Here is a 27,633-nt window from a genome sequence, read left to right as displayed (position 1 = left end):
TACGCACGCTCGGTTCCTGGCCGCCGAGTCGGTCAAGGACGCTTCTGCGAGCAGTCTCGGGTTCCCGGCGAGTAGATTCTAGCCGAGAAGCTGAGCTGCTACTCTTATGCGCTGCTGGTCTTGAGGATGAGGATCCTTTAAATAATTGAGAGTTCTTTTTCCTCTGTTTTTCATTTTTCCAAGAATCCTCCTCCCACTCTTCCAGTTCCCGGAAGGAAGGAAGCTTCCCACCGTCATGGTCTAACTTCCTCCGCTGATGCCGGGTATGCGGAGGAGTTCGATCACGAGGCGGTGGCATATTCTGTGCCCTCATTGCCTCCATGAGTACTGCCAGCGCTCTTGCCACCTCTTCCGAACTGGGCCCCGTCAAAGGGGTCCCCGGCCGAGTGTGGGCATGAGGCCGTGCAGCCGATGGTTGGCGTTGGGACACTGAATATGTCCTCTGATCAGACTGACCCCTGCTAGACCAAGAGTGGTCCGGCCTATATTGAGAGTCATGCATTATAGGAGATAGGGAATCCTCCTTGTGTGATCCTCCCCCCGAGCCGGCACCCTTGGGAGAGTTCCGGTCCGGCGAGGGCGATGGTGTAGGGGTTTTAGGCTTTTCGCCCGCTCCTTGACGGAGGCTTTTGCTCTTGCGGTTCTTAGCCATGGCTGCTAAGATAATTGCAAGATGATCTTGGTTAGGAATTTGGCTTAAAGATTTTTGAAAGTCTTCCCCACAGACGGCGCCAAATTGTTTCGGTTGAAAACAATGGGACCTTGCCGAAGGTCCGCTGAAATGGAGAAGACTGGATTCGGTCCAAGTTGTGTTGGGCCGAAGGTTTCCTGCACAGTGAACACACGTAAACTAGCCTCGGGGGTGTTTCCGAGGAAGGCCCCTCCGATGCTAAAGTCAGTACAATGTGTAAAAGGAAGACACTATGCAAGAGAGTTTGTAGCTTGAGGCTTTTGTGGAATATTTCTGAATGCAAGAATGAGCATATGAGTTGGAATGTGAATCTCCCTCCCCGTGAATGTGTCAATATGATGGCTTTTATACCTCATCATACATGGAGAGGTTGGGCTTTAGCCCAATTGGCTTACTTTGTGGGCTGACCTTTGACTTTTGAGCAATTGGAGGGTTGAACCTTGACCTTGGGCTTTTAATTGGATCATTTAGTGCTTAGGCCCAATTTTGACTAAATTGGACCCAAACACTCCGTATTACCGTATTACACTTTTCAAGTCTATAGTAAGTTATTAACTCCTACACCAACCCGTCAAAAAAAAAAAAAAACTGCAATTACCATCACTGTGGCGTGCTTTAGTGTACCATTGAAATCGGCCGTGAATAACTTTACTTCTACCTGGTACGGCAATTTGATTCAATCGCAGAGTTTTATAAAGTTTTTAATATATTATTGATCTTTTATGCAGATTTGAGAGTTTGGACGAGAATATCAATCTTTTCACAACCTCAAGCAGAGTTCAAGTAGGGTGATAATCAAAAGCTTGATTCGTCTCTTCCATCTCATTAGAGGGCTTTGCTCGTCAATCTTTATCTTTAATAATCGGTAAGTTTCAAATTTCAACATCATTAGTTAGGGGGTATTTTATGTTTCGTTCATTAAAAAGAAAGGGTATCTTTCCTCTACAATCGTAACCAACACCACCACTACCTTAAGTTTATTCTATTTTCTTAGCTAGGCTTTGTCTGGTTCAATAAAAGAAAAAATAGAAAGAGAGGAGAAATGAAGGTGATTTTTTTTTTTTTTCAATATTTGGTTAGTGAAAGAAAAAGAAGGGAAGATAAAGAAAATTTATCATGTATAACTTTTATTTTTCTCTTTTTAGTCGAATTATAGATAAGCTAAAAATTGGTAAAGGAAATTTCCTCACTTCCCTTCATTTCCTTTGAATTCTCATGTCATTTGTTCAACTAAATATGAAACATGATTAAAATCATTTCTTTTCTTTTCTTTTTTCTTCTAAATCCCTTCAACTAAAAAGGGCCTTAGATCCATTTTGTGGGTAGCTTGTGATGGTGTTTGGATGTAAGGTTAGGATCCTTATTGGTGCCTTGGTGGTTATTTCCGGGTGGTTGGGGGTGGTTTTAGGTGATTGGAGTTTGTTTTTGGTGGGTGAGGTTGTTTCCTAAGTAGGCGATAATGACTGCAGTATCACCTTTAAATTCAAATTGTTTGATTTCTTATGATTTAAACCTAATTTTATGATTAATTTTGTATTTATATATATAAATCATTATATGTATAATTAATTATTTGATTTTTTCATCTAAGATTTTTAATTATTTAAATTTAATTTAATTATATATTATATAATTTAATATATAATATATAATGATATAATATATCCTTATTTTTAAATAATATTATATTTTATTTGCTAATAAATTATTAATTTATTAATTGGTAATATATAATATATGATATTATATAATTATATATAATATTATAATATTAATTTATATCATATAATATTATAATATTTAATTTATATTATACCAATTAATATTAATATAAATTATTTATAATATTAATTGGTAATAATTATAATTATTATAATATTTAATATATTAAATTATAATATATAATATATGAATTTATTATAATATTAATATTAATATAAATTATATTAATATTATTTAATATAATATTATAATATTATATTAAAAAAAAAATAATATTATAATATATAATGTTATATATATAATGATATATTATATCATTATATCAATTAAAATTATATTTGATTTATTATATAAAAAAAATAAATCAAATATATAAAATAATCATTATATAAATAATAGGCTGTTAAATTTTTAGATAAATTAAAATTTAAGGTTGTTGCCTAGTACGGAATAATAAACAACCAGAAAAATACTGCAGTAGTGATAAATTCTTGTCAATAACTGAGAATTTTTTCTAGTGAAAAGTAATACTGTATGAAATTTTTCAGTGATATTTACCATGTTCGGAATTTGTTGTTGGTCACGGATCATCCATCATCCAGCCTGGTAAGTAAGTATAAGGAAGTTATATTACCGTGAAATCACATTTTACAACTGAAACTTCCCAATACAAAGGGAAAGAAGTACACGCCGGGCCAAACAAGCATGTAACATTGTATCTATTTGCCATACCCACATCTTATTATAAATCCGTTTCATATGAGATTTTGCTTTATTTAATTTATTATCAGCCTAAATTAATAAACCTATTTATATTCGCAATCTTCACCTGTAGGCTTCTGGCACTCTCCCTAAGCTTCTTGGAGCAGTTTTTTAGTGTAAGCCCCTTCAAACTGGAAAGTTGGCAATACATTCTGGTATGGCCTTGAGGTCTTCACATTTGGCTATTGGGAGTGTCTCCAAGGAGGACATGCTTCAATCTGGGGAATGCTTGCTTCTTTTGGACCGTGTCGGTATCGTCGTCGGTATCGAGGAAGCTGAGGTCTTCGTCGAGGTCGTCGGAGTCAGTGGTGGCGGTGGTGAGAGAGAGGAGGAGGAAGAGGGTGAGGATAAGTCGAGTCGGCATTGTTGAAGATGGGAGTGATCTGAGGTTGGGAAATGTGAAAGGAGCGAAAATGTAGGGAGTGAAGTGTTCAAGTGAGTGAAATAGGGTTTAAGAAGAGAGAAATAAAGTCAGGAATTTTAGAATTACTTATTTAATTTAAGATTAACTGAGAAAGAAAATTTTCATTAACGAAATTTCACACTTTATTTGATTGTCACTTTTTGTTTTGTTTTTTTTTTTTCCACTGAACAAACCCTACACTAATTCTTTTATTTATAAACGCGTAATATCTCCTCCTCAACTTAACTTTAATCATGGTCTTAAAAGTGTTTTTTTTTTTTTTTTGTTGCAATTTTTCTCTCTTTTTTCAAATTCACTACATATGTAAAGTCAATTTTTCTCTCTTGTTCCTAGACTTCCTACTCCCCCTTCCCTCTAACTCTTGTTTTATTGGTAGAACAATTCAACATAAAGATATTTCTTAGCAAGCAAACTTATGTTTTTAGTTAACTTTATGTCAATTTTGACCAAAAATTAAACTCTTAACCGCCAATAAGATTCCCAAAATTTTTACCGGAAAAGTTATTCGACATGTAATCACAATGTTTTTTGAACATGTAAATCGAGAGATAAGTAATAACCGAGGGATATATACAAACACATTACTCAACAATAAGGAGAACAAAATACTTGGTGATTCACAAAGTTGTGTTCAAAATGATTTTCAAAAATCTAAACCTAGAGATAGTTAATCTAATAATTAAACAGAGTACTCAATTAGTTACTCTCGGAAGATCACCATACTTCATACTAATAAACTAAAGCCCGATACCAGAGGAAAGGAAAAAAAAAACACAAAAGAGAAATTGGAGAGCTTTGAATATCATAGAGAATCACTTGGGAATTTCCCAACAACAAAATTGAGTACAATTATTGTTATATTAAACAAATACATAAGAGGGATAACAGAGCCTATAAACTATTTGATCATATGCTTGAACCAAACCCATTCCAAAACAATTGAGTAAATATAGCATTTATCCCACATATCAAAATTATCAATTTGCTTGTGAGCAAAACAGAATGAGGTATAACCTATCAAAAACAACAGAATTGAGCCCAAAACAGAACACTTTTCTTGGAGCTTTGATCCAGTATAGGAAGCCACCTTGTAGCTTTGGTCCAGTATATATAGGAAGTCACTCTTCCTTATTTAATATATAAAGAAGTCGCAAGACAAGCTCAGACATTACGAGCTCCTTCCCATGCTGCCAAAAAGTCTAAAAGGTTGGGTATAATTTGTTAATTTAATTTACAACCCAAGTTAAACAAAATCAAAAAAAAAATTGAAATGCTTTGAATTAGATCCAATAGAAAAGCAATTAAATATTTTTAAAAAAACTTAAATCTTCATATACAATCCTCATAACATAGAGAAAAAAATCAACAAACACATATGTGCACGCATATAAGTTGAATGAAATCATACACAAAAGTAAGATACAAAATCATCCATGAAATGATGGTTGTCATAATATGCAACCAAGGTCTGCTGCCCCAGCCCCACCTAATCCAGTCAAAGTGTGATGTGTGCCAAAATCATAGACCAGTGATGCTCAATTGTAGGCCCATTTAACCCGGTGATGCATGTATTAACTCAACCAAGGTTAGGTTTCATACGACTCTCAATGCCATGAACACATTCTACCGGACATGAGTCAAGACACCTTCCAAAGCAGTCTCCACACCAGCCTGAATTCAACTATACACGTTCCTCTTTTCATATATAGATGCTATGAATATGTAATTCTGGTTAACTATATAAATCAAAGAACACTTTCCTACCTAGTATTTGAACATAACAACATGACATAATTTGATCAAACTGTGAGGTCAATTTGATTTTAGATTAAATTCTAATGTGCAAGCACAATGTAAATGCTAAAAGACACCTAGTGTGATTTCAAAACTCGGCTAATTAGAGTTAAGCACAAGATATTGCTTCCTTAATCTTGTGTGATAAGGTGCTGAAGGCAAAATAGAAATTAGGTGCTAAACACCAACAATTCCCTCTAACCAAATTTTGTAGTGTTATACTCGTCATTGTTTTTGCTAAAGTAGAATATGCAGACAAATTTGTTTTTGTTTTATGAATGCAAAAAAAATGCCATCACTCTAGCTCAGCAAAACACGGCATAGTGAAATGTGGAGAATGTGGCCGTTTGATAAAATTACATATACAAAACACTAACCACAGATCCATTATCCAGCTGTTTTGCTGCGGCAATGTACTCTTTCATCAGATTCTGCTTGCTTTCTCTCTCCACCTTAACTTCTTTTTCTCAGCAAGAATTATTTTACAAAATTAGGGGGAATCTAGCATTACATAGAGTGCATTCCAGAGATCAAAACCGTCATTGCAAGTAAAAAACAAAGAGAAAACAAATACGAGAGGAAAATGAAAGATTACAATCATCTTTAATTAATAATTAGTGATCATCCATTAAAACATTCAAATCAACAATAAAATGACTTCATTATATCGAAAACATCAACAATGATAGCACTGGTAAAAACTAAAAAGAATACTACTTTTCACAGTTATAAATGCAGATATTAAGAATGAGGTAACATTTAAACCAGAAGAGAGTCAAGTAGCGGACAATATCTCAGTTCATTAGGTTGAATTTGACAAAGCACTGCTTGAGTTCAGGTAGGCCAAGCAAACCCCAATGCTCTATGGATTGATTGCATTTCGTTCAGTGAACGATCAACAAAGATTCACCTTGGATTATATAGCAGAAATCCTCAAAAAGTGCAATCCGTAACATAGTAAACTTACTAAAACACTCTTGGCATGGAACTACATTAAGTATATCATATACTAAGTAAATCAATACTTCTTTTTTCTTGTAAGTAAATACAGTACTTTTGAGTTGGAAAACCCATTCTGTCATCACAACTACCACCCATGTAACAGCTGCAATTTCCATCCTACACCTGAGTGTAGTTTACACTTTTGCACGCTTTCAAATTCCCCTCCCCATTTACTCATGATAATAATTGATATATATATATATATTATAGATTTAATTTGTTTAATTAAATAATATCATATCAAATAAATATTGATTTACTTGGTGTCTCAAATGCTCTTAAGTATACAACATCTAAACGTGCGTATGCCATTATATAAACAAATAATCATTAATAAATACAATGTAACTAATAATTACAAATATAAATTTAAACATAATATTTTAAAAATTACCCGGACATTGATGACCTAAAACTAACACAAAATCACTACACAAAATTCGCTTGATGGAGTTTTGTATTGATATGAAATTTTATTTGTGTCGTATGATGTGTTAGATCTGCATGTATAAAAAACATTTAGTAAATAAAACATAAACATATAATCGTTGAGTATCCCAAATTAATACAATGTAAGTAATAATTAGAAATACTAATTTAAACATAGGATTTTAAAAATTAAACTAAAAATTACCCGGCCATTGATGACCAAAAACTAACACAAAATTCGCTTGATGGGGTTTTTTTATTGATAAGAAATTTTGTTTGTGTCGTATGATGTGTCAATCTATAATAGTAGGTATCACAAATTTTAATTTAATTATAATTAACGAACAATTTGTATTTCTTATCATAAATATCATCAAAATGTATCTTGATAAGTATCAAACTTTATTATAAGCGTTTATCATTTAAATATTTCTTAGTATATTTTTTTTGGATTTCTTATACTCGTAGTATTGAATTAATAAATTTATCTTTTCCTATATTTTTACTTTATTTTTTTCATTAAAATAATTTAATTCGTGGATTATAATCTACATGGCATTAAAATTTTAGATATATCAAATCTAATTCGTTACTTTTATCAGGTGGCCACATAATTTTTTAATTCAAAAATAAAATACAAATATTTCTTCTTATTGGTCGAAATACGTATATTTCTTACGTGGCGCTCCGAATGCTCTCCAAAAATGCCTACTTTATTTATATATATATATTAGATTAGGTTAGATTATTATATGATGGTGAAAATAAATTACAAACTGTAAAAAAAAAAAAAAAAAACAATTAAATTTATAATGAAAGCTAAAGTTCTTAAGTACCTTCTTTTTGATCCATTTATGAACCTCGGTTTTTTTGTTGTCAACTACTCCATTGTACCTTGAATTGTAAAATTTATACTACGAGTATTACCTTAAGGCCAAAATGTCAAACATTTGGTTGTCTAAAACAATAACAAGATCCTTTTAGTATTATTAGACTTTATGTTGATACAATTATTATACCATCAAGAGATGTAAATGTACCAACAGACATTTATTATTGTCATCACAAGACTTCCTCAAATATTTGATTGTAGTCACACACCAAATTATGCGCATGCTTTACAATCAGAAGGTCTCACGTGCTTTTGTCACATTGTTTTGGAAGCCTAATTCCAAAAAAATAAAAAATAAAATAAAAACTAATGAGTCAAATTGAGTTGATTTTGGATTATTCCGGTTTGGTTCAAGGCAGACTCAGACTTTCCTCAATAATTTCGGGTTGGGTTGGGTTAGGGAGGCAGCCCTAAATTAGCATCGAAATGTCCAGCCCAGCAGATTCAAGGTTGAAATCTGAATCTGGTTACACCGAATATTTACATTAGATTAGAAATGGAAACAAAAATTGAAATGGATTTCAGCAAGTAAAATAAAACATGAATCTTAACAAATAAATGGTGCAGAATTCTGTACAAGCAGAGTATATGTAATTGTCAACCAAAGTGCATAGCATATTGCATCCAGCATTATGTACAGACAAGTACATTTTTGTAAAAGCCATGAGACAAAGTAAACAGCAAGCAGAACAGCATCAGCTTCACTGTTTGGCAAGAGGCCGTGTGTTTTCCCAAAGCCATTGACGTTCTGAACCATCCAGCAATGGTGAAACCTGCAGTAGCAAAGACAATACAGTTCAAAGTCAATTACAATGACTAAGCTGGAGAAGTTTTTCCCCAAGGTTACATGCTTGGTACTGCAAGCAACAGTTTCATTTCCATTAAAAGCATCGTTCAATATATGCATTACCTTTTGCCAAACTTGGTCATGATAATCATTAAGCCAATCAACTTCAGCAGCAGATAGTAAGGATAAGTCGATCAATTTGCTCTGCAAAATGCCATCACTAAACATTAGCTTCACATTATATTTTGCTAGGAATATTCAGAAAATATTTTTATGCATTTGCCTTCCATATATGGATTTTTTTGTTGATCCAGTTTCTTGGTAGTTTGAATTGGTCAAATAATGGGAAGAGGATCAAAATCCAATAGACCAAGGTACTCCCAAAAGCAAGAAGTCAAAAAAACAGGTGAAAAGGATTCTACACATAAAAAGTGCACAAGGCTTTTGATACTTCTCTCTTGCTTATTTATTTCCCAATTCTTTGAACTTTTACTTCTTTATTTAGAGACCGTAGATGCAGCTCGAGAAGATTGAGATCGCTTAATGAAGACCACTTTATTAAACAGAAGAGACAATTGACAACAAGATAAAATGTGTCATGAACCAACAAGATAAAATCTCGATTGTGAGCTTGATTAAGAATTATCAAAGAAATAAGAAGTCAGAAGAGTCTTTGATTAAGATTAAGCCAAAAGATTTCTTAAAAGTTACAACGGTAACTTTAGGCTGCCACTCTCCAAATGGTGACTTGAGGTCACAACTCTCCTAATAGTGACTTGAGGTCACAACTCTCCTACGAATTAACTCACAATTTGCCTGCCTACCCACTTCTCATCTCTCCCTCTATTTACGTACATGGTTTCAATCCCTAGGATGATTCTAGACCAAGCTTTTGTCTCATGTGCACACGTGGCAGCTCTCTCTCTCTATATTCTATACTATCAATAAATTTGATGACTATCAACAGAATAATACTAGTACCCATAATGCCCCTCCTTAGGTCGGTTCATTATAAAATGCCGGATGCCTTCTAGTTTCATTAACCACCCACTTCACAATAACAACTAAAAAATGCCGAATACTGTCAGCAAATAATAGCTAAGAATTCTGTGTTCTTGTAAAAATAACAGGAGATAATGAGAGGTCTCTACAAAACCGCATCGATTTGACTGGTATACCTCTAACTAGGGCCTATTTGGCAAAAGAAGATGTTAGCTCTTGTACCTGCTTTCAGATATTGGGGTTATATAGGAAATTAGATGTCAAGACTGATTATTGGAATAGTTTGAGAGAAAAAAAAATTGGACTTCACTCTACCTACAACAACTACCTCTTTGCCACAAACTACTTTCTATTTAACATTCCCAAAACAGTACTTCAACAGTTCAACCACTAAATTCTAACTTAAATCACCACAAAGAACATTATTATACACCTTGGCTTTAGTTGGTCTGAACTCTTAAAACTAATTTACAAAATGTTATCAAACTGGAAAATAGCAGTACTATATCAATTCAGCAGCCTGAATAAATCAACGGCAAAATTCTAGTTTTGGGAGTATTGGGACATTAGGTAATATGAAGATGTTGGCATCGGTGAATTGATACATGTAAACAATACTCATAATAAAAGAGCTCAAGATAGCAACACCTGAATAGGAACAAAAGTAAGCTTTTCAAATCCCAGATACGCAAGACCTCCAAAGCGGTTTGGTGTATCCATTTCTTTCACAAAAAGGAGGTTCTGCATGACAAAAGAAAGGATATCATTAGAGGCATTTCATGTCTGTTACATAATCCAAGTAACTACAAAAGAGATTCTCATCAAACACCTCCTCTGTTTCTATTTAGTTCCAATAAAGTGCAATGGAACACAAGCCAAGGAGAGGGAGCTAGGAGGACAAAAGTGGTGGTTGTGTTAATTGGATTGGAATTGGTGATTTCATAAATCCTCTTTTTTCGGTGTTTTTGAGATTAATGGCGGTAGGGCGCAATGGTGGTAGTTGATGTCAGTGGTGGTGGGGGTGAATGCGGAAGTTTGTGGGTAGAAGAGGGGATTAAGAGTGGGGCAAGTGGTGGTGGAAGTTGTAGCTTTAAGGATGATTTGAGTAGGAAGGGGTGTGGCTAACAGTGGTGGTGGCTGGGATAATTCAGATTGGGGTGAATCTGGTGGTACGGTTAATTGGTTGGGGAGGAGAGAGAGGGAGGAAGTGATTAAATTGTAATGAGTGGGCATTTTATGAATGGGAATTGAATTAGGGGTAATAATGGTATTTTACCATATAAACATTATTAAAAAGTCATGATGCAAGCAAAATGACATACCTCTCAAAGAAAAGTGTTGCAAGCTTGCAACTAAAAATATGGAGGAAGTCTAATCTTCTCAATGAAGTTTGAGGCAAAAAAAACCAATATGATCTCTATAACAGATATATAACTAAAAATCATATGATTCATATTTGGGCCTGAAACTCAAAGACTTTGCATACGTCACTTGAGAAGAGAAAATTCTTTGCCATACTTTTGAATTTTGATGCTCATGATATGCAACAAAAAGTAAAATATAACAGACAATATAGCTCTTTTTGGTAGTCACAGCTTTATTTTTAAGATCATTCCTAGGTTTTAGGTTATGTTCTCTTCACCTTATTTCATGAGCTTAGTACTAATTCTTATTATAATCAAACCAGATCACAGCAAATATTCTTTTTTCCGTCTTCTTATTACAAAATATCTTGAATTTTTATGTTCATACTTCCTCTGTTCTTTTTTAATCGCAATGTTAGGCTTTCACGCTTGCCAATGCATATTTTATTACTTTAATATCTTAAGTTGTACTTTAGTAAAATAAATAAATAAATAAAGTTGATATCTTGAAAGTACATTTGGAGGCGAATCTAACAAGATATCACATGACTATTTTTTCAACGTATAAATTATAAAATACAATCAAAGAATTGTGTGAAGTAAAATTTCAAACGTTAGGATCACTAAAGAACAGAGGAAATAATTATTAAAAAAATTAAGATCTTGAAAGCACCCCCCCCCCCCCCACAAAAAAAAAGGTATTGAAAAATACACATATCAAAAATGACCAGAATAAACCAGGATTTCAGACCAGACATTAGAAGATTCAAATCATAATAAGGTGAAGAGAATACAGACAAAATTCAAAGCTTTTATAATGGAATAAGTTCAGATAAGTGTTAATTCAGGCAAAAAGAACTAATTAGAGAAGGCTAGACGGTCCTTAAAAAGATTCAGGTAAGAGATCTTTTTAATCTTAAATGGGCAAAAAGAGTTTTAATCATGCTTGTAATAACATCAGAACGCCTAGTTCGAGAAGGCTGCATAATCCTTAAAAGATCCTGATAGGAGAGTCTATTAAGAAATAAGCATATAGAAAGAATGTAAACAATGTTTATACTAAAATCAGAGAGAGCAATGCCAAGACAAGCCAGATACGGGGGCAAAAGAATCAATAATGCATAAAATGCAACTTTAACAATGATAGAACAGGACCTCAATGCGTATACCAAATGCATGATCTTCATAATACCCAGGTTCATTGCTAACAATCATGCCTTTCTGCAAGGGTGTCAGGTTTCCAAATCGAAAACTAATACTTTGAGGGCCTTCATGAACATTTAATGCAGCTCCTACACCATGGCCAGTCCCTGAACATAAAAGGGTACTATTCTTTTAGCATAATAGTAAAATTGTCACCACAAGGATAAGAAAAAATACTTGCTTTCAATCAGGAAAGACAGCCAGAGAAATAGAAGGTATATGTTTTTGGAAGTACCATGGCGGTAATCAAGTCCAATTTTCCAAAGAGAAGAGCGCGCAAAGGAATCCAAAACAAAGCCAGGTGTATTTTCGGGGAATACCGCCTGATCAAGAGTTATATGACCCTGCAATGAAATTTAATGACTAAACTCTTCAGTGATTGCAGATTTTAAAGTTTTAATCACCCATTAACAAAAGTTATGAAACATTGTATTTCATAAAATTGAAATTTGAGCATGAACAAGCTAAATCAAATAAAAAAATTTGCCTCAGGGAGCATTTGTTTTTTAATGGTAATATTAAATTCCTAATTGGTAGCCTCCAAGGCTCAAAGGAGAACAAGTAGAAAGCAATGACAACAAAACCACCTTTCAGTATGAACATATCATGTTATTATTCACATGCCAAATTTTCTCCTTTTGACTTTTGACACTTGGCTTCCTCCTTGGATGCTAGTTGTTTTTGCCTTTATTGAAAAATTAAGAAAATTATTTTAGTAAAAAGATGTGTATATTATTTTGTTTATACAATTATTTAGTACTGAAGTGTTTCCTCCAAAAACAACAATACTAAAAAAAATGAGAGCATCTATAATACGGACTAAAATAAAATCCCTTAAAATAAACTGATTTTTAAATATGCTTATGAAGGCGCTTTTATTTAACTCCACTTTTCTTTCCGTCACATTGGTTTATTCCCTTTTTTTCAGTTGAGGTAATGGAATGGGCCCCAAATGGAAAAGTTAGTTAACTTTTAGATTATAGAAATTACTGTTGTCAACTTATGATACTAGTAGTATATTATTCTTCAATTCCAAAAATCTGGTGACCTTTACAATCAGGCAAGAGCAAACGAGTTTCATATGTCACACTGCTTTAGTCAAGAGCCTGCATTTATCTTATCGTAAATGAATATTTAATACACATATCCATTTTTTTTTGGTGCGAGGGGCCTAAGCAATGGCCGGCAAATAAGCATAACAAATAACAGATATCTAGAGCAAGTACACGTGTTAATTTCTCATAAAAGATTAATGGATTTGGAAGTCGTAATTAGCACCTGTAAAACACGAGTGAAACACTCTTTTTCTCGAGAAGTAGGTTCACCAAAATGAACCGTCCTTGTTATGTCTGTTGTACCATCTATATATTGTGCTCCACTGTCAAGCAAGAAGAGTTTTTCAGGATCCACAATGCTGCAACTATCTGGTTCTGGTTTGTAATGAATTATTGCACCATTCGGACCAGAACCTGAAAGCCATTTTCCATGCATTTGGTAAGTGGAAAGAGCATTTTCATTAGCAGGACAGTTGAAAGAACATGAGATTGAGAAAAAAAGTAGCATTTATTAACGCTACACCATTATGATAGTTAACAAAACATTTGATGAAATAATGCTTGTTCCTACAAATCTTTATTAAACTTCCAAGAAACATAGAGTGAAGTATGCTTGATGAAATTTTTAGGGAGCCAAAGTATCAGAATTCAAGAGAATGTTTTATTTTACAAAAACAAACTTCCTTAAGACCAAGTGGATGCATAAAATGGTTATAAGGTAACATGTCAACACCAGCAATTAAACAGATTGTACTAATATTAATTTTAAAATCTTATCCAAATGGTAACCTAGCAGCCTACATACATACAAAATGCAAAAATACACAAAACAGCGTTTTTTTTGTTTTTTTTTTTTTCTTTGGGTTAAAGGTGGGGGAGAGAGGAGCCTGAGTCCACAATCCAAAGAAAGGAAGCATTAAAAGTACAATTGGTCCAAAAAGTAATGAAGTACAATCTAGACTACAAAACATAAAGAGAAAGAAGCTAGGGCAACCCTTACATGAAGCACTTTATAAATATCATTTCCAGTAAATCAACAAAAAGAAACAGTCATACATGTACAACAGGAAGCTGCAAAATCATGTTTCTGAACCAGGTTTGAAAGTTGGTCAAACACCCTTCTTGTTACTAGAAGTGAATTATTTAAAGCCAGTAGGACGAAATTATTTAAGCCAAAAGGACGAAATCCTACAAGGTCATTCAAGCTTCTGCTTGACTGCTTTGCCATGTTGCCTGGTATGTTAGGATGATCATAGACATAACAATATTCTTAGAAGAATTACCACTTTTACATCAATCTCCAATGAATTACTAGCTTGAGCCACTGTGTAACTTTAGATTGTGCATGTTATGATAGAACAGTACTGTGTCTACTACCACTCCTTTTTTCTGTGTTTCCAGAAATTACTTTATATCTCACCTAGATAAATAAATAAATCAAAATGCTTAAAATATAGCAGCAATGACTTAATATATCACTCATGTATTTTGAGGTTCTTCGCAATGACTTAATATAAAAATATACTCAACAGAGTTGGTTAAAAGCTATTTAAAAGGATATAATTCAATAGTCAAAAGAGCAATTGAATAGTACCACTTATAGTATCAAAACTTGTATCCACAAAACCATCATGCTTGGAACGAAACTCAAGAAGTTTGTCTGCCACTTCCACCTCTGTCAATGTCACACCCTTGCTAATTTCAGCTTCCAGCCAGGACCAGAATTGTGCTACAGCAGCTGCATCCCTACAAAAAAATATTATTGATGTTAAACAGAAGGAAGGTCACTCATTTGTGCTCTAAGTGCATTATAAACTTTTGCACAAGGAGGGATAGAAGAGGGAAAAAATGCCAAAATGGATATGGAACATCATCTCTAACGCTGCATGTAAGCAAGAACCTGGATATTTAACTGCATGCACTTGAGAGTTGAGTGCGAAGAGTCTAAGAAACATTCTTTAAGCTCTCCCACTTCATCCCTCTTATAGAATTGGCAGGAGATAAGAACAGACCAAGAGTATGAAATGATTGTGCACACAACTACACATTTCCATGTACATGTGACATTGTGATGTGTATGCATTTGTATTCAAGCAACAAGGAGCACTGAAAGTCTGAAAAGTGAATATACCTTAAATGGGAATTGCGCATCCCTTCTATTTCAGCATGGTTTTTCAGTGCTTTTGCAAGGGAAATTGGGGAGCTACTATACACAGCAGTGGCACCATTAGAACCACCATTAGAGCTACCATATGACCTAGACTTATATTCCTTTTTGTTATTGGAAGCTGACTTAAAGGTGTTGGCAATAGCAGCATTTACAGTTGCTGTGTCGATCAGAAGGCGAGCCCCTTCTAGTGCCAAACTGTAGAAGAAGAAACGAAACTCAAGACACCAATATAAAAATAGGTATGCAAAATCCAGGTATGCAAAATCCAACAAAGATGTTATATCACAAATGTTTACAAGGATGTCTAGCAAAACCCCAATTGGTTCATATCAATAGCTACCATATCAGAAAAGGAAAATCAGAATCCAGCACACAATTAAGTTGACTATATAGGTCAAAAACTTGGAAGCAAGTAAAGTAGTTCATAAGAAATTAAAAGTAATACCCCCACAATTCAAATTAGAAGTATGTAGAAGTAGTCTATCTTTGTGAAAAATAAGTAGAAAAATCTACAATCCGAAAGAAACATGTGTATGCCTAGAACTAGAACTGCACCTATCTCCATTCTCCACAGATACAAACACAACAAGATGGAATACATAACATCTCATGACAGTAGCTTCTTGATGGCTCAGTTATTTTAAAAGGAGGATATTTTCAAAGAAAACAAGCATATATATTAATATTTTCTGGTCTAAGTCTAACGTATATGCAATCTTACTTCTCAACTGCATTCAAGATTGAATCATAAGGTCTCAACTCTACACCAGCATTCTGCAAGTAACCCATCACCTCTGATGTGATTTTACTATCATCAATAAATAGCTTGGATTGATCAGTTTCCACAACCAAATATGCATACATAACAGGAGAATGAGGAATATCACTTCCTCTCTGCAAAACAAAAAAAAAAAAAAAAAAAAAAAAAAAAAAAAAAAAAAATACATATATTAAGCATCAAATGTGCTACTTCCTCTTGGTTTTTTTTTTTATTTTTTAGTTGCAACATTTTGAATTTCATGGCTGTTTATAAAGTATAAAGAGTTGATATTTTAGAAATATATATTGAGACAAAGCTAACAAGATCCCATTTTTTTCCCCTTTAATTAGTCAAAGTAGAATATGTGAATAGTGCATAAGTCAGATCTTTGCAAGTTAATAAATTGGAGGAAATTATATCTTATGTAGCTAGGCTCCTACCCAGCCCTGTATAAAGAATTACCACAATTTTTTATTTCCCAAAATATAGCAACTAGAGTAGGGTTGAGAACCTCACCAAATTAAGCAACCAAGCAATTTCGTCAAGCTTGGTAATCACCATAGCAGAACAACCATCATTTGCAAGCTGGGATCTCAACCAAGATAGCTTTGAAGAAACATCTACTCCAGCATACTTTAATTCATGCAACCTCACAGGTTTTCTTGGAGGTTTTGGCCTTGAATCCTTCCAATTTTCATCTACAAGATTGGTCTTGGACAGAAGAACTAATTCATGGTTCTTTTTAGATATATCTTCTCTGAGTTCTTCAGCAGCATCAAACGAGAAGAGGAACTGTTCCCTTCACAGAACCAAGATGTAGTGTCATGAAAGACCGGTCTAATCAATATAATTGTTAACTATGGTTTACAAATGGGAAGAGAAGTAAACAAAAAAGGGAAAAGAGCACTTGCTAACCAAAAGGATTCCAACAACTCCAAAACCATAAGAATTTGTATGAAAAAAATGTCATATAACAATGAAACAAATAGTGCATGCAGCCATAATGTATGATAATTAAAAAGGAAAATCTGAGTTCCTCAACACAGAAAAAGTCGGATACTGAACCAATCAAATCATTGGCCTTACAGGATCAATGCCAACTCTGGAGCCAGGTGTAAGCACGTCATTAAGCCACTCAGACATAGTGGGGACACCCATATTACCAGCACGCATGAGTATCCAATCAGAGCTCAGTTGCTTTTCAGCCTGGTCATGACACAAAATGAAACAAAAGAGGGTTGGAATTGTGATATAAGACCAACTGATAATTCATTTGCATAGCTTGCAAGTAAACTGACACAAGGTATCATCAAGAATCACAGGTTACAAAGAATTGCAATAATAGAGTATGATAAAGGATTTTAATGTCTTGTGTACAAATAGTGGTATCAGCTAGTTCACATCGGTGCAACACCATCTAGATTTCTGAATTGTTGGTAATCATGAGATAAGCACAGACTATATTTTGTCTTCCCCCACCTCCCCCCAAAAAAAATCCCTTCTCACATTCCAATCCCTTCAGGTCCCTAACCATAGCTTGTTTATCAAAACGGTTACATAAAGAAGTGGCACGGCAGAAATTGAGCAGTATGGCTGTTAGGGATGGTTGAGGACGCGGAAGCAAGGTAATGATTGCTTAGTAGTTAGTTGCTTACCCAGCCTTTTTAGCAGCAAATTAAGATTGATACAAACATGATGATCATTATGGCAATAGAAGAATCAATAATTTAAAAGGGAGGGGAGGGAGATTCTTGGAATTATCATGAAAAAGATGTAAACATTATATTCTCCTACCTGCAAAAAATACCGCCCATCTGTCCACAAAGCCGCTTTATCCTTTGTGACAACAGCAGTGCCAGCACTCCCAGTAAAGCCAGAAATATAGGCCCTCCGCATATAACACTCAGCAATAAATTCACTCTGCAAGCCAAAATCCAAGAATGTGACAATTTAATACATGCTTACTACTGTTGACACCAATGGCAGCATTAGTCCATCTTTGACCAAAAAAACATGCAATACTATGTAGATTGGCACTGTTAAGGCACTGCTACCCAAGTGTCTAGAGAGGCTTGGGTAGTGGTGGGAGAGGCAATTTTTTATGAGGCGCACTTAAGCATAGTAGGTTCATCAATTTCATGTCCACAGTCTATTTACACAAGGAACTATAATTTTATTAAAGTGCGCCTCACTGTGAGCCTTGCACATGTGCTTCACACCTAGTCTTTAGGAATTTGGACTTATGTTGCCCCAGAGCACCATGACTCCATTAGCCTTTTCAAACAATGATATTATGATATACTTCCTCCATTTTCTTTTAGCTGTATCACTTTTCTAATTACAGACTCCTAGGCAATTTTTGGAGTAGAGAGAGATAGAAAGAAAAAATAAGGAGAGCCCATGTGATAAGAGAGAGAGAGAGATAGAGAGAAATTATTAATTAAAATGGAAAGTGATGCATCTAAATTGAAACTTCCATTTTTAGAAAGTGATACATCTAATAAAAAACGGAGGAAGTAGTTGCTAATGAGAACCTTGACTAGGCAGCAAAAAATCTTCTTATCTTCTTGAATCAACCAAACGGTGAAAAGCAGAGTCTATTAAGGGATTCAACATTTGCTATGAAATCAATCAGTGTAAAGAAAAGTCAGAATAATAATGAAATTGCTTATTTGTTTTAGATGGTTTAGCTTTGGCCCTTCAATTCATATGACTTGGCAATTATTTTTTAATTGCTGAATGAATGATAAATTTAATTTGGAAAAGACAAAAGCGCAAAACAACTCCAAACATGATAAAAATAAGCCCTTTTACTTTTAACACTAGAAATAGAGAATTGTATATCAAAGAAAATGACTTCGTGGAAAGAAAAAAGTAGAAACTACAATCATTAGTTATAAATTATCTTATAATATGCAATATATGACTTTTTTGGCAGTCTATATATCTATCATGATAGCTACATTGAAATCTTAAACATGGGATGCCATGGGATGATTTTGAACACCACCTTTTAGAAGTTACCTCGCTCTCTAAGTCTCTATCCCAACAGCTTCATCATTTCGTTCCCTTTCCTTCCGTCAATCATTTCCCAAAATCTATCATTTGCTTCTAAGTCTAGGTTCAACATGAGACAAAATCCATAGTGCCTCCACAATAATTAATATCAAACCAATTGAAAACTTTCATCTAATTATATTTAGGAAATTTTGCATATAACCACCTTTTAAATCTTTTTTTTGCAAAAAACCACCTCTTAAAAAAAATGTTGTTAAAGACCACCAATTTTTAAGAAAATGTTGCAACTTACCACCAACTGCCGGAACATGGACGTTGACCACTTTCTCCGGCGTTGACCTAGTCACGTGCGTGACACATGCCTATTAATGAACCCTAATTCCCCCCTTTTATTTCTTTCTTTCTTTCTCTTTCTTTCGATTTCCCTCTTCTCCTCTATTTCTCTTTCTTTTTGTTCCTCCATTGTTGATTGTGGCTGCTTCTTTACAAGTCAAGTGGTAAGTTTTGTTAGGAATTTTTGCTAGGAACCCTAATTATTGTTGATTGCTACTGCTTCAATTCTTCCACCAACCACGAGTCACCCACCACCCACAATCCCCTCTCAAAGGTCGCCACCACCCACAATCTCCACCCAAGAGTCACCCAGCCAGCCAACCCAAGCGCAAAGCCACGCCAATCTATCGAGAAGTAGCTACCTACACCCACCCGCCACCATCACCTCGAAAAACCATCCAAGAACAACCCACCCACCATAAAACCAACCCACTTCCCTTTTAAAACCCCAGATCTAAGTGGTAATTCGATGAGGGAGAAAAGGGGCGGTGACTTGACAAGGGAGGGAAGGGAAATAAAGGAGGAGAAGAGGGAAATTGAAAGATAAATTGTCATTTGGGGGAGAATTAGGGTTCATTAAGGGGGAAATCGAACGAAAAAATGTCATTAGGGAGAAATCAAAATAGTAAAAATGTCACGTGCTACGCACGCATAGGCGGTTCTGGGGCCGGAGCGAGGTGGTCAACAGAACAGGGCCCTTAAATTTGAGGGGCCCCAAAATCTAGATATATGTAATTAAGTTTGATATAATATCATGAAATTGCAGTTGGTGTAGTGGTTAGAGCAATTGTATTGTGTATACAAGGTATTGGGTTCGAGATATGCATGATACAATTTTCTAATTTTTTTGGGAGCTAACAGCTGGCTTCGAATTCATCCAAATACATTGAATGTAGCCTCCTTCTAGAAACCTCCGCCCAATTAAACCAGCAAACCCAATTTTTTTTCCCAAAAATTCAGATTTCTTTTTTCCCAAAAAATTTTCAATCTACTATTCTAATTCCTAAAAAACTCTATATCTTCTAAAACTCAATATTTTCTTATTTACTTTCTATTATTATCTTCATTTTCTTCAATTATTCAATTAATTGTCAAATTTTTTCATCTCCCAAAATTATTTTTCCCCATATTAGTTCATAATTTCAACGGTTTTGTCATTGGTGAAGATTATCGATTCGACGCTTGCTGTGTACGAAGGCTTCCGCAATTTAAAACAGGTTAACAAGTTTAATTTTATTGTTTTTATTAATTTTTTTTGTGGGGAATTTTTAGTGCAATATTGTTGAATTTGAGGTTAATACCGAACTGGGTAGAATTGAAAATGAGGAAATGCAATGTACGTTGTGTTTAATTGGGGATTTTTGTTTGTTGTTATATGAGAGAGAATTTCCCAATTAATTAAATTGCCAAATTCTTTGTGATTTTTCTGTTTTCACTCTTTCTCTCTTAAAATAGAAAACCCAGTTGATAAATTGTTGATTGAACTTCATTTTACCCAAAAAATTAGTGACTTAAAGACTAGATATAAAAAGGTCTCTACTAACCAAAATAACATTCTAGTATTCTAGAGTACATAATAACAACATAGCAAATAAAAAAAGTGAAGGGCTAGAACTAATACGATAGAACTTTAATACTTCGTATCACATTTTGAATCAAGAAGCATAACATCAGCAAAATATTGTTAATGGAATGCACTACAGATAAAAAGCAGAAGACAACACATTTGCACAGTGCTAAGCAGGAAAATTTAATTTTGATGAATTTTGTGATGTAACGAATTTTTTTATCAAATACAAAATTGGGTATTAAATTTATCGAGTAGAAGGCCCCATTTTAAAAAACAGGGCCCCATAAATAATTTGCAATTTTAGCCCCGGCACTGTACGCACGTGACTAGGTCAACGCCGGAGAAAGTGATCAACGTCCACTTTCCGGCAGTTGGTGATAAGTTGCAACATTTTTTAAAAAATTGGTGGTCTTTAACAACATATTTTTTAAAAGGTGGTTTTTTGCAAAAAAAAAAAAAAAAAAAAAAAAAAAAAAAAAAAAAAAAAAAAAAAGATTAAAAAGGTGGTTATGTTCAAAATTTCCTATTTAATTTACATCGTTTACATCCCCAATTGAATAAGATATTGCGTTCTGAATTTGCACATGACCACCTAAGTACCACACTACCACAAATGATTTGGTAATTGGTATAATGTCAACACTACAGTTAATACTAATGCTATCTATTTCATCATCACATTCCGTTGAATCATTTAGCTTCGAACATACCATCAACAAAACCGAACACTAGTACGACAACCATTACAAACTCATTGATTCTTCGAAACGAATTCTAATTGCATTGCATTGCATTGTATCAATATAATCACTACCTTAATGTAATTTACATGCTCAATATCCCAAAATCTTACACTATAACATCAGAAATGAATACCCAAAAGTAGAAAATACTCCAAACAACAATCAAATTCAAGAAAAACATCAAAAATTGAGATGAAGAAATCGGGAAACCTGGTGAGCATCCTGAGAAGGGATGATATAAGCATCAATACTGACGCCAGGCTTAGAGAAAAGCTCGCGCAATGCTCGGAGCTTATCGTCGTGATTACCACGCGCTTGCCGGAGTTTGCGGAGCTCCGACGAGGGTTTTGCGGAGAAAGTACTGCAGCATTTGACGACGGAAATGGCGGAGCGATTAGGGGAAAAGGGGGAAATTGAAGGAGGGGATTTGAATTTGGGGAAGATTGAGGGAGAGGAGAGAGAGAGAAAGCGAAAGTAGTTAGGGCGAAAGTGAGAGGGGTTGAAGGCGAGCTTTGCTGAGGAGAGAGATAGAGCTTCCATGGTTATGGAGTGAAGAAGGTGGAAGAGGAGAGAGATAATTGGATTGGAAGATACGGAAGGCAAATGTTTGGAGTATATGCCTGCCTCACTGGATTGAGCAATGAACTTAGGGTGTGTTCAACACCAACCCGACCTACTTAATGAACGTGTCATGCGACTCATGTAGTGTTTAACTCGTTTAATTAATCGTGTCGTAAACTCTTGGCACTTACTTAATTTTTTCGTGTGTTAGATCATTTCGTGTTATAAGTAAAAATGATAGCCTTTTTCAATATATTTATCTTAAATTCCATAAATTATTGGTCATTTTTCTTAACCGAGTTGATTTGTGTTAGTTTTGTATTGGAATTCTCAACACCAACCCGACATGTTTAATTACACGTGCCGTATCGTGTTGATCTGTTTAATTAAACGTGTCGTAAAACCTTGACACTAATTTGAATTTTCCGTGTCCGGTTTGTAACGTGTCAACTTTTGCCAGCTCTAACTTTAACCTAGCTAATTCTCAAACAAATTAATGGTCAATTATATGTATTAATAAAAATACCCAACTGTGTTGTAGTTGTTGGAAATATAGGCTATATATCAAGGCTACAAATGAACGAAAAGAGTGGAGAAGAAAATTATAGGGTAGAGAAATTACAAATATGATTTTCAGATATTAAAGACCACTAACTTGAAAATGAAATCCAAATTGATTGAGGTACAGAACATTATGGTTGCTTCGTTCCACAAGGTAAGCATCACTCCCTAACATTATGTACTTGAGGTTGAGGGATTGGAGTTACACAAATTATCCTTAACAGTCAAGAAGTAAAACAAAACACATAATGTGTCTCGATCTTATCAACAATGGCATAGCTTTATACAAGTACAAAATAATTCTAACTAATAAATGGACGTTACAACTTTACAACTCTCATAATAATAATAATAATAATCTATTTAAGAAAAAGGAAAAATGGAAGCAGATGAACCACATAACGAATTCACGAACGAGATCCATTAAATGGTGGCAAAATCAAAATTTATTTCATTTGAAGGTAAAATAAAAAAAAAAAATATCTTCTATGGTGTGGGGTTGTTAAATACCGCCCTCAAATATCTAACTAACGCCCGCAAAATAAAATATATTTTACGAATTTACCCTCATATATAAAAACAAAAAATTTACCCTTATAATCATAATATTAACCCACCACCACTACCACAATTTACCACTTACCACCTTACAATCAGAATTAAATCTCTCTTTAAAAAAAATTCTTTCTCTAAACCACCACCACCACCACTCCCACTGAGGAATAATGAGAATTACGTATTGAGACAAAGGGGAATTGATCCAGAGGGATGCTTGCCCATTCAGCCTGTTCATTCTCACCGAAACCATTAAACATCATTTTCTCACTGAAACCAACCAGCAACTGCACTATACTAGATCTACATAATTTCGCGCAGAAATGCCGAGGAACAAGGGAAGGCCGTCGTTGATGGAGTTGCCGGAGATAACGTCGGTTTTTTTTTTTCTGGAATTGGCGGAAATGGCCAATTTTTTCGCCATGTCTAGGCTGAAACGCCTAGATCTTTCGAATTATACCGTGTGGTTAATCGAAATTTCTGGGCGGTTAATCGAAATTTCTGGGTGAAACGCCTAGAAATTTCGATCGCCATACGGTGATTCGAAAGATCTAGGCGTTTCAGCTTAGATCTGGCGAAAAATTTAGGGGTTTCCCATTGATTTGGTTATTTTGTTTATAATTCGTATGTTTGAATTGTTATAATTTATCATTGATTATTGTTTATTAGTATACCCAAAAATTTGTCAGTACTCCATTCTATTAAAAAGTAACATTTTTTTTTTGGTTTTGTCATGGAACTAGTATTGGAGTTGAGAAATATCCAATATTTGATGAATACAATATTTGCTACCACTGTTTTATTGAGCTAATACCTAATAATAATTGTTGAGGGTAAAAATACCCATGACAAATGGACCAATCCGGACCTGCCACGTGTCCGCCACGAGGACCAATCAACGTCCGCCACGTGTCACACCAGGAGAGGTCCAGCATGGACAAATCAGGTCACGCCACGTGGCCCATTATCTGCCAACCTGGAAAACAGCCCCACAGGGCCCGAATCCCGAGGCAAGCCCAATCAGTCCTAGGTTAGCCATTTAACCTAGTATCGGGCACGCACTTCGAGGCTATGTAAACAGATAATTAGCCTCCATTAAACACGATTAGTCAATAGACAAATAAACACACGTGCATACTAACTGCTAGACCTTACTTAGCGTTAATTGTACTTCTTCCAAGGTTGCCCACATCAACTAGTCTGATCACTCCTCTCTTCTAGGGAACCAGATCACCTTTACTTTCCGCATCTTTTTACTCCTCAAACACGTTCTAACTTGATCGTCGGAGGCGGAACTCCACCCAACAGGAGTCTCCGTTGTTTTGCAGGTACAGGTGCACGAATCCAGTCTCGAAATTGTAACTCTCTTGCAGGACATCAAAAAACCCCGAAACAATAATGATCATTAATAAACAAAGGAAAAATGATTTTTGCCAAGCTCATTCTCTTATAAAGTACCTTAATTAATTAATTAATTTTACTTTATGTGAAATAAAGTTTAACAAGGAATCTAGTAACATTTTTGAAAATTACGGTGGTTGGTGGTTAACCTTGATCCTTAGTGGCCGTTGAACACTAAAGAGAACAGTTAAAATTTTTGTCTAGGTAAAAGTGTTTATGAGGTAAAATTAATTGTTTTTATAATAAGGCTACGTACGTAATTTTAGGTTATTTTATGGGCGTTAGTTAGAGATTCGAAAGCGACGTTTAGCTTTCCACAAACAAAATTTATCCTTTTCTTTTTTTGCGGTATAAAAGTCTCACTTTATGGTATTAATGAAGCTTAAATGGGTTAGTTTTATTAATCATGTTTTCCCTAATCCATCACTACATCATTTACTAACCTACACTACTCTCGACCAATTGTGAACAGTACTCCAATGATCCAACCATACAACCAGTACCTGTCCAACCCACCACCAATGACCAACTAGCCAAACACCAACACCCAACCCATCGACAATCACCTACCAGTCTACCACCCGCCACAAATTTCAATACTTTTCTCGTATAGAGGTATGCCAAAATTATTTTTCATGTACTGAAATGACTTAAATCAATTTGCTCGTTACTCATTCACAAAAAAAATTACTTTAAAAATCAGATACTACTTTTGCCTAAAAAATTCAAAAAGTGTTTTTATTTTGGAAAATTTGACATTTGCTACAAGCGAAAGCACCTTGTATCACATTTGCTACCCGTTTAATTTGTTATTTTACTTTACAGCCACCCAAATCCCAAAATTATAAATATCACTGCCTATTGCCTTATGCCATTATTGTTTCCGTTAGTGGGGCCCAACCACCATCCAGCCACCTCACTGCCACCTTCCAGCCATTGCTCCATCTTCAACCACCCTCACTGTCACCGTCCAACCTCCCTTTCCCCATCAACGCTACCCCGAAACCTCACTGCCACCCCCTCCCCTCGCCGGCAACTAGCCAGCCCATTCCCTTCGCCGGCGACCGGCCAGTCCCATCCCGTCGCCGGTGCTAAGCCTCTCTCTGCTGGTGACTACCACCGCTACATCATCAGCCCCTCCCCAGTTTGTTTTCTTTGGCTGCTTTGATTCGCTTCTTCATCATCCATCATCAACTGAAATCAACGGCTTCAAACGCTTCACCTTCAATCATCATCAAATCGCAGCCGTTGATTCGATTCAATAATGCATCTCAGCCACCCAATTTCATTAATTTCGCTCTAGAGTCTCTGATTCTTTAGCTAAATTGGGGTGTAAATTGCCAATTGCGGGGCTGCAAATGCTGAAATTGCGGGCTGAATTAGAGCTTCTTGCGGGCTGCTATTTGTTCGATTGGGCTGTCGGCTTCCATTGATGGTGGTGCGGAGCTGCTGGTGGAGCGCGACTTCTTGCAGTGGTGCTGTAGGCGGGAGTGTTGGTTTAGTCGGTGCTCGCTGTAATGTTGCGGTGGAGGTTGAAGTGTGGGTTGAGCTTGGTGATGTTGGAGAGAGCAGGGGAGTTGCGGTGGTTCGGTGCTGTGGGTAATTGTTGTGCTGGTGGCAGTGTCGGCGGTTTGATGTGATGTCGGTGATGGTGTGAATGGTGGTAATGCTAGAGGTGCGGTTGGCAGGGGTTAGTGAGGTGTTTGCGTGAGGAGCTGGTAGCAGAGGAGTGTTGGTGAGGGGTTAGTGTGGTGTAGGTTAATAAATTGGTGTGGTGATGGATAAATTGGGCCCCACTTAACAGCAATATTGACATAAACCGTTATATGGTAGTGAAATATATAGTTAGGGAATTTGGACGATAGTAAAGTAAAATCTAATATATATAAATAAAGTAGGCATTTTTGGAGAGCATTCGGAGCGCCACGTAAGAAATATACTTATTTCGATCAATAAAAAGAAATATTTGTATTTTATTTTTGAATTAAAAAATTATGTCGCCACCTAAATAAAAGTAACGAATTAGATTTGATATATCTAAAATTTTAATATCACGTAGATTATAATCCACGAATTAAATTATTTTAATGAAATAAAATAAAGTAAAATTATAGGAAAAGATAAATTTATTAATTCAATACTACGAGTATAAGAAATCCAAATAAAATATACTAAAAAATATTTAAACGATAAACGCTTATAAAGTTTGATACCTATCATTATAAGATAAATTTTGATAGTATTATGATAAGAAATACAAATTGTTCGTTAATTATAATTAAATTAAAATTTGTGATACCTACCATTATAAATTGACACATCATACGAAACAAACAATATTTTGTATCAATAAAAAACCCCATCAAGCAAATTTTGTGTTAGTAATTTTGAGTTAATTTTTGGTCATCAATGACCGGGTAATTTTTAGCTTAATTTTTAAAATCCTATATTTAAATTAATATTTCTGATTATTACTTACATTGTTTAATTTGGGATACATAGCGATTATATGTTTATGTTTTATTTACTAAATGTTTTTTTACATGCAAATATAACACTTCATATGACACAAATATAATTTCGTATCAATACAAAACCCCATCAAACGAATTTTGTGTTAATTTTGTAATTATTAGTTACATTGTATTTATTTAGGATACTTAACGATTATTTGTTTATGTAATGGCATACGATTAGATGTTGTATACTTAATATATGGATGACTTTGGTTATTTTTGGAGATGATGAAAAAATTCCTATACATAGATTTGATTTTATATCGCATAACATTTCACGGTTCATTTATCCATTGATGTAATAGGTTGGTTGTGGAC

At 34.8% G+C, this 27,633-nt stretch overlaps 1 protein-coding gene and 1 long non-coding RNA gene across 3 annotated transcripts; one reads left to right on the top strand and one right to left on the bottom strand.

The window, feature by feature from the left end:
* The first annotated feature begins 1,270 nt into the window (after positions 1-1,270).
* Positions 1,271-4,518, top strand: LOC110736909. The gene is made up of 3 exons (XR_002514294.1): positions 1,271-1,352; positions 1,420-1,556; positions 3,249-4,518. It is a non-coding gene; the product is annotated as an uncharacterized LOC110736909 (long non-coding RNA).
* Positions 4,519-8,215: 3,697 nt separating this feature from the next.
* Positions 8,216-22,374, bottom strand: LOC110736908 (probable Xaa-Pro aminopeptidase P). Of its 2 annotated transcripts, none has more exons than XM_021917246.1 (13): positions 21,932-22,374; positions 17,852-17,977; positions 17,144-17,263; positions 16,574-16,849; positions 16,019-16,191; positions 15,259-15,492; positions 14,722-14,873; positions 13,351-13,541; positions 12,308-12,416; positions 12,025-12,179; positions 10,154-10,246; positions 8,627-8,707; positions 8,216-8,489 (listed from the first exon to the last, which is right to left on the bottom strand). In XM_021917246.1, exons 1-13 carry the CDS (start codon positions 22,259-22,261, stop codon positions 8,418-8,420), a joined length of 2,112 nt encoding a protein of 703 aa, XP_021772938.1. In that variant the 5' UTR covers positions 22,262-22,374; the 3' UTR covers positions 8,216-8,417. The 2 variants fall into 2 exon arrangements, with proteins under 2 accessions (XP_021772938.1, XP_021772939.1); XM_021917247.1 differs by lacking the exon at positions 21,932-22,374 and adding an exon at positions 19,368-20,070.
* Between the last annotated feature and the right edge of the window lie 5,259 nt (positions 22,375-27,633).

Source organism: Chenopodium quinoa, unplaced genomic scaffold, assembly GCF_001683475.1.
Source record: "Chenopodium quinoa cultivar QQ74 unplaced genomic scaffold, ASM168347v1, whole genome shotgun sequence".
In the NCBI taxonomy this organism is placed as follows: Eukaryota; Viridiplantae; Streptophyta; class Magnoliopsida; order Caryophyllales; family Amaranthaceae; genus Chenopodium; species Chenopodium quinoa.
The sequence above is the reverse complement of the archived record's forward strand: the minus strand, read 5'-3'. Positions and strand labels throughout refer to the sequence as shown.

What these genes read in the sequence shown, in the direction of transcription:
- LOC110736908 (XM_021917246.1), bottom strand. Translation starts at nt 22,261, where the DNA reads ATGGAAGCTCTATCTCTCTCCTCAGCAAAGCTCGCCTTCAACCCCTCT. An exon ending in ATGCGCAATTCCCATTTAAG is followed by an intron (nt 14,874 to 15,258) that starts GTATATTCACTT and finishes ATTTTTTTGTAG; the next exon opens with GGATGCAGCTGCTGTAGCAC. An exon ending in TGGACTTGATTACCGCCATG is followed by an intron (nt 12,180 to 12,307) that starts GTACTTCCAAAA and finishes TTTTATGTTCAG; the next exon opens with GGACTGGCCATGGTGTAGGA.